At 50.5% G+C, this 7,084-nt stretch overlaps 1 protein-coding gene across 1 annotated transcript; it reads right to left on the reverse strand.

Moving 5' to 3' along the window:
* Window positions 1-5,218: 5,218 nt before the first annotated feature.
* On the reverse strand, window positions 5,219-6,055 carry LOC137141574 (olfactory receptor 2B2-like). Its single transcript, XM_067530507.1, has one exon. The coding sequence runs from the start codon at window positions 6,053-6,055 to the stop codon at window positions 5,219-5,221; it is 837 nt and encodes a 278-aa protein (XP_067386608.1).
* Window positions 6,056-7,084: the final 1,029 nt, after the last annotated feature.

Consider the following 7,084-nt stretch of genomic DNA (forward strand, 5'->3'; position numbering starts at 1 on the left):
AGGTTGGACAAATACTTGTCAGGTATGCTCTAGGTAGGTAATCTTAATTCTGCCTCAGTATGGAGGTATGGACCAAATGACGTCTGGAGGTCCCTTCTAGCCCTACATTTCAATGATTCTGTGATTCTACTGCCATTGTTAGGAATCTATTATGTGTATGTACTTATCTGTGTAGCTGACAGAGACCACAATCCAAGTATTCAGGGTGGGAATAAAACTCAGTAGCACTAATAATAATTTAGACCCTGATGCTACAGGCAGTTAGAGCTGGGGTTTCCAGAGGAGCTTTAAGGATTGATGTACCCAAATCTCACTGATTTTCAGGATTATTATGGGGTCAGATTTTCGATGGGATGAATCTAAATATGGAGATAGGCACTGAGTAGGATTTTCCAAAGTACCTATACAGGTTGAGTGGCTAACTGCCATTTGTGCCAGTAGGAGTTAAGCACATAGCACTCATCTGCATCTGTAAACACCTAAATACCTTTCTAAATTTGGCCCATGCTTCCTACCTGCCTTAATCTCCTTTACCCAAACCACATTCAGTAGATTTCAGTGGGACTGCCCATGGGCTTAAATGAAGCACGTGTGTAAATCTTTGCCGGATCAGTGCCTATCAAGGGACAACAGATTTACATAGCACTTTACAAACTCAGCGTCCAGATCTGCAGATACTTACCCAGGTGATTAACTACTCAACTGTGTAAATTTATCCTTGTTTGTGGGATAGGGGCTGTGGATAAAATAGATTCCAACCCTAACCCAAGCTGCCCATGTATGGTGCTTTTCTGGTCTCCATCACCATAGTATCTGAGCATGTAACAACTTTTAATGGGTTTATCCTCACATCGCCACCGGGAGGTATAGAGGTTTTATCATACCCATCTGACAGAGATAATAAAGCTAACAACCCCACATGCTCCCCAGCTCCTGGACCCTCCCCAGTAACAGGAACAGTGATCATGAACGAGTGGTGTAAAAAAAAATTCCACACTCACCTCCATTCACCTGCGGCACTGCTCTCTGCAGTTCCCTTTTTCCTGGACAGCTCCGGGCAGCTCAGATGCGCCAATGCCAGGGCAGAGTCCCTGCTCTCCTGCGCAGAGCCCCCCTCACAACCACCTCAGTCCTTGGGAGACTCTGAGATGAGTCAGCTCAAAGCTGTGGACCTGAATGTCTAAGGGGCTCCATGATGTGGGAGATCAGCTAACTCTGACCCATGCTGTGGGGCAGCATCGTCTGCGTCTGGCTCTGGAAGCCCAGAGGCTGCAGGTGTTTTCCTACACACTCAGGTGTGTGTGTGAAGTATTGTGGACAGGAGGTACCCACCCAAAATATGTGCCGCTGGCTGATAGGGATACTTTGAGCCTGTCTCAGCCGGAAGGGTCTCCTAGAAGCCCAGAGACCACAGCGATGGAATGATAGAAATCCCAGAGATGGGTAGGAGAGACAGAGAGATAGAGACTAAGTACAGATGGACTGATTGATTTCAGACATGGATGGATGAAAAAAGAAAGGGGGAGTCAGAGAGAGGAAGGGAAGAATGAGAGAGCAAGGGAGAGAGAGGTGAATTATTAGGTAGAAAGGCACAGATGAGATGGATAATAGAGCAGAGAGAAGGATGGATAATAAGCGCAATAAGGAGGTGGATAGAAGAGCAGAGAGATGGATGGATAGATGGATGGGGAGAGGTAGATGGATGGAAGGCTTGAAAGGGAGAGAAAGCGAGTTGGATGAGCAGGAGGATAGCAAGTGGAGGAGAGAGACAGAGAGCAACCTGTATCCCTGCTCCCTGACCTACCGCAGCTCTGGGGTCTCTGTGCTCATGTGATCAGTATCACATGATTCCTGGGCTGCTCTAGCTCTGAAGCACAGCCGAGAAGGGTCCCTGGTCTCTGTGACGGTGGGAAGCTCCTTATTCCACAGCTCACGATAGCTGTCCCCAACCCCATAGGGCCGTGGGTGGGAGGGAGCAGGCAGGGTCCTTATGGACACCGGAGCCAGGAAGGTGGGATTATGCCTCCCTGAAGCCTCCCCAGTGGGCTGGGACTCAGTTGATGACATTTGCAGAGCCCCAGGGATCGCATGCCCCAGGCAGGCCACCAGACTCCTCCAGCCACGCCATCTGGGGCATAGGTGTTGCCTAGGGAGGTATGACCCCAGTCTTTTAACACTACATCATGACTGGGGTCACATCCCCCACTCTAGCCACGGCCTCCTCTGCATGGAAGGGCTCCCCTAGGCCCCAGGTCTGGTCTCCCAGCCCTCAGACCCATTGCAGGCATTGTGAGCCCAGCCCAAGCCATGATGCCTGTGCAGAGCAGGGATTGTCCCTTCAAATGGAGGTGAGGCGAGCTGAGTCAGTTCTCAGAGGGAGTCAGTGCTGAGAGCAGCACGCTGGCGTGCATAAATGACGGCAACATCTGGAAGTTCAAGCTCAGATGTTCAAGATGCCACCTCTGGCAGGGTAGTGAGTCAAAGCATGGACTCCTGGATTCTGTTCCCACCACTGGGAGGGGAGGGGATGGAGCAGCAGGATGGGAGCCAGGACTCCTGAGTTCTCTTCTGCTATCGATTCCGAGCACTACGTGGTATTTGTATAAGGCCTAGAAGGGAGTGTGTGTGGCCAAAGCACACCCCGCCCGTGCCCTGAATTCCCTTCACTTACATGTGTGGGAACTATGAGGCCCATTCATGAGTATCGGAAAGCCACCAGTTCCCCTGTCAAGTGGAAGAGGAACGTGTATGGGGAGCCCTGGGAAAGTGCGAATCAGCTGAAACGGAGCTAAGGGACATTCGGGTTGGAGTCCAAGCAGGCCCAGATTAAAGGATTTTGGATCCGGGTGCACCATGGAAACTGGGGAGGGGGGGGTTCCCACCATCCATAAATGAGACATCAAAGAGCCCCACCCCATATATTCCTCACCCCACACAGACCCCTGGATGCCTCTCCCGCTCCACAGTGGAGAGCAGAATCGCTGCTGCCCTGTCCTAGATAGACTCAGAACTGCTCACCTGTGTGCCCAAAACCCGCGATTCCTTACCCGTAGTGTCTGGGCTGTTAGAGCAGGAGAGTCTGGGCTTGAAACCTGTCATCTCCATTAAATACTGAGCGGCAGCAACCAGGAAGATCTTGCTGGCTGGGGTGGGGTGTGTACTATATCAGTCTAAGTCTCAGCACCTGCTGACTGGGGGGCATTATCTGAGGAGATGACTGAGCTAGGGAAGGGGGTTTTGTCACTTTGGTCCTGTTTTGTCCCAACACCAGAATTGGATCATCAGCAGGGATCCACTCTGGGACCTTCAGCTCCACCTTTGCTGGATATGGAGACAGCCTCTAAAAATGACCCGAGTGTGGCCTAAAGGCTCAGAAACCACAAGACAGAGAAGAAGGGCCCACCGGTTACAATTTAATAAAATCTCATGTGATCTCATGCTTTTAGAAGCTTTAAGGAAAAACGATAAATATTGTGAACCTCGTGATAAAATGGTGTGGGCAATACTGAGTGTGGGCCTATGGAGACGGACTCAGAAGACCTAGGTTCTATTCCTAACGCTGCTGCTGCTGTGTGTGTGTGAATTACAGCAAGTCACTTCATTTCTCTGTGCCTCAGGATCCCCTCCCACCTCTTGTCTATTTAGACTTTGAGCTCTTTGGAGCAGGGAGCGTCTCTCACTGTGTGTCTGTGCCTCACCCGGCACAATGGGGCCCTGATCTCAGCTGGGGCAGGGTCTATCTTTCGCTGTGTGTCTGTGAAGCACCTGGCACATCCCTGGTCTCAGCTGGAGCCTCCTTGCGATGACAATAGAAATAAACAAGAAAAGTCTCCTTGGGCAGGACAAACAGAGATTGTTCCTAGAGGTGTAAAGAGGACGGTGCTTGGTTATAGAATCATAGAATATTAGAGATCGAACGGACCTCAGGAGGTCATCTAGTCCAACCCCCTGCTCAAAGCAGGACTAACCTCAGCTAAATCATCTACTGCCACTGAGAACAGCCTAGCTCCATCCTCCCTGGAACCCCCCTTCAGGTAGTTAAAGGCTGCTATCAAATCCCCCCTCATTCTCCTCTTCTGCAGACTAAACAAGCCTAGTTCCCTCATAAGTCTTGTGCTCCAGCCCCCTAATCATTTTTGTTGCCCTCTGCTGGACTCTCTCCAACTTGTCCACATCCTTTTTGTGGTGGGGGGCCCAAAACTGGACACAATACTCCAAATGCGGCCTCACCAATGCCAAATAGAGGGGAATAATCACTTCCTGCGATCTGCTGGCAATGCTCCTACTAATGCAGCCCAATATGCTATTAGCCTTCTTGGCAACCAGGGCACACTGCTGACTCATATCCAGCGTAATCCCCAGGTCCTTTTCTGCAGAACTGCTGCCTAGCCTGTCGGTCCCCAGTCTGTAGCTGTGCATGGGATTCTTCTGTCCTAAGTGTAGGACTCTGCACTTGTCCTTGTTGAACCTCATCAGATTTCTTTTGGCCCAATCTTCCAATTTGTCTTGGTAACCCTGTATCCTATCCCTACCTTCCAGGGTATCTATCACTCCCCCTAGATTAGTGTCATCTGCAAACTTGCTGAGGGTGCAATCTACCCTATCCTCCATATCATTAATGAAGATGTTGAACAAAACCGGCCCCAGGACCGACCCCTGGGGCACTCCGCTTGTGACTGGCTGCCTGCTAGACATGGAGCCATTTAACACTACCCGTTGAACCTGATTATCTAGCTAGCTCTCTATCTATTTTATAGTCCATTCATCCAACCCATACTTTTTTAAGTTGCTGATAAGAATACTGTGGGAGACTATATCAAAAGCTTTGCTAAAGTCAGGCTATATCATGTCCACCGCTTCCCCCACATCCACAGAGCCAGTCACCTCTTCATAGAAGGCAATCTGGTTGGTCAGGTATGACTTGCCCTTGGTGAATCAATCCATGTTGACTGTTCCTGACCACCTTCCTCTCTTCCAAGTGCCTTAAAATGTATTGGATAGCAGAGGGCAGGGGCCTTGTGTGAGGTGGAAGAGGGGAGGCAGGTTGTGAGATAGATTAGGGCAGGTTTGCTCTGTAGAGTGGGAAACGACAGAGGTTTTGTGTGTATGGAGATGGTGTTGGGAAGGTGGGGGAGGGCAGAAGGCTACATGTGGGCAGCAAAGAGGCTACAGAAGTCCTGCTAGACACAGATAGTTCTCTGCCAATCTCTCGCCCAGCTCAGGTCCCCTGGGCAGTCGGGTTCTTCCCCAGGACCTTCCGTAGGGCCCCATGCACATCCTTGTTCCTCAGTGTGTAGATCAGGGGGTTGAGCATGGGGGTGACCATGGTGTAGAAGAGGGATATTATTTTGCCCCTGTCCTGGGAGTAGCTGGACGGAGGCTGTAGATACATGGAAATGGCCGTGCCGTAGAAGAGCGACACCACGGCCAAGTGGGAGGCGCAGGTGTTGAAAGCCTTGAGCCTGCCCTTGGCCGAGCGAATCCTCAGCACGGCAGCGACGATGTAGCCGTAGGAGACCAGGATGAGGCCCAGTGGCATCGCCAGGAAGATCACAGCGCTGGCGAGGAGCTCAACCTCATTGGCAGAGGTGTCGACGCAGGACAGCTTGAGCAGGGCCGGCAACTCGCAGATGAAGTGGTCAACTCGGTTCCGCCCACAGCGGGGCAGTCTCAGGGTCAGGCTGGTCTGCAGCAAGGAGTTGCCGAAGCCACACAACCAGGCAGTGGCCGCCATCTGCAGGCAGAGGCGGCGGCTCATGATGGTCATGTAGTGCAGTGGCCGGCAGACGGCGGCGTAGCGGTCGTAGGCCATGACAGCCAGCAGGAGGCACTCGGTGCAGCCCAGAGAGAGGGAGATGTAGAGCTGGGCCACGCAGCTGGCCCAAGGGATGGTTTTGCGGGTGCTGTGGATGTTCACCAGAATCTGAGGGCCAACGCTGGTGGTGTAGCAAAGGTCCAGGAAGGAGAGGTTGCTGAGGAAGAAGTACATGGGTGTGTGGAGTTGAGGGTCCAGCCACGACACCACGATGATGGTGGTGTTTCCAAGCAAAGTCATGGTGTAGGAGAGTAAGATGAGTATAAAGAGCAGCAGCTCCAAGTGTGGCCGGTCAGACAGTCCAAGTAGGATGAATTCCCCAAAGATGCTTTGGTTTCCGTCTTCCTGTACCCCATTGCCATATACCACCTGTAGGGGCCCGAAAGAATAAGGGTGAACAATAACCTGCATTAAGGACATTTGTGATAATAGCGTTGGGATCGATAGTGGGTAGTTTTGGAATGGTAGCCTTGAGTCCTACAAGACATAACGGGGTTCAAAAAAGAACTAGTTAAGTTCATGGAGGATAGGTCCATCAATGGCTATTAGCCAGGATAGGAAGGGATTGTTGTTTGCCAAAGGCTGAGAATGGCAGACAGGGTGGATCTCTGGATGATGATCTGTTGTATTCATTCCTTCTGAAGCACCTGGCATTGGCCACTGTCGGAAGACAGGATACTGGGCTAGATGGACCATTGGTCTGACACTCTATGGCCATTCTTATGTTCTAAGATATCTAAGTGTTAAGTGAATAGATTTGGGGAAGGTTGGAATCTCTGATGTCCTGGGATTGACCCGGCTACAACATTGAATACATTGATGCAAATGTCAGGGAAATCGCTCATCTGTCTGTCTGCAGTATTGTTGTAGCCAGGTCGGTCACAGAATATTGCAGAGACAAGGTTGGAGATGTAATATCTTTTCTTGTGATTATTCAATCAGATTCTGTTGGTGAGAGAAACTAGCTTTCAAGATTACATAGAGCTCTTCCTCAGATCTGGGAAATGGAGTCAGAGCATCACAGCTAAATGCAAGGTGGAAAAGATTGTTTAGCACAAATAGTTTAAACATATTTCAAGGGACAATTCAAGGTGAAGTGGCCTGTAACACCACCCCAGTCACGGGAGGGGAGGGAGGTGAAAAAAGAAGACAAGAGGGGTGGGTTAGTGGGATAGAGATTTTGTCTCTGTTCAGTCCATGATTTTTAGTATCTAGCAAAGTTATGAATTTAAGCTCCTAGGCTGGTCTTTTGAAGGTGTTGTGCTGGTT

The sequence above is a fragment of the Emydura macquarii genome, unplaced genomic scaffold, assembly GCF_026122565.2.
Source record: "Emydura macquarii macquarii isolate MOO-44397 ecotype Brisbane River unplaced genomic scaffold, CSIRO-AGI_Emac_v2 contig_3086, whole genome shotgun sequence".
Lineage (NCBI taxonomy): Eukaryota > Metazoa > Chordata > Testudines > Chelidae > Emydura > Emydura macquarii.

Coding starts and splice junctions, on each gene's coding strand:
- LOC137141574 (XM_067530507.1), bottom strand. CDS start 6,055: ATGACTTTGCTTGGAAACACCACCATCATCGTGGTGTCGTGGCTGGAC.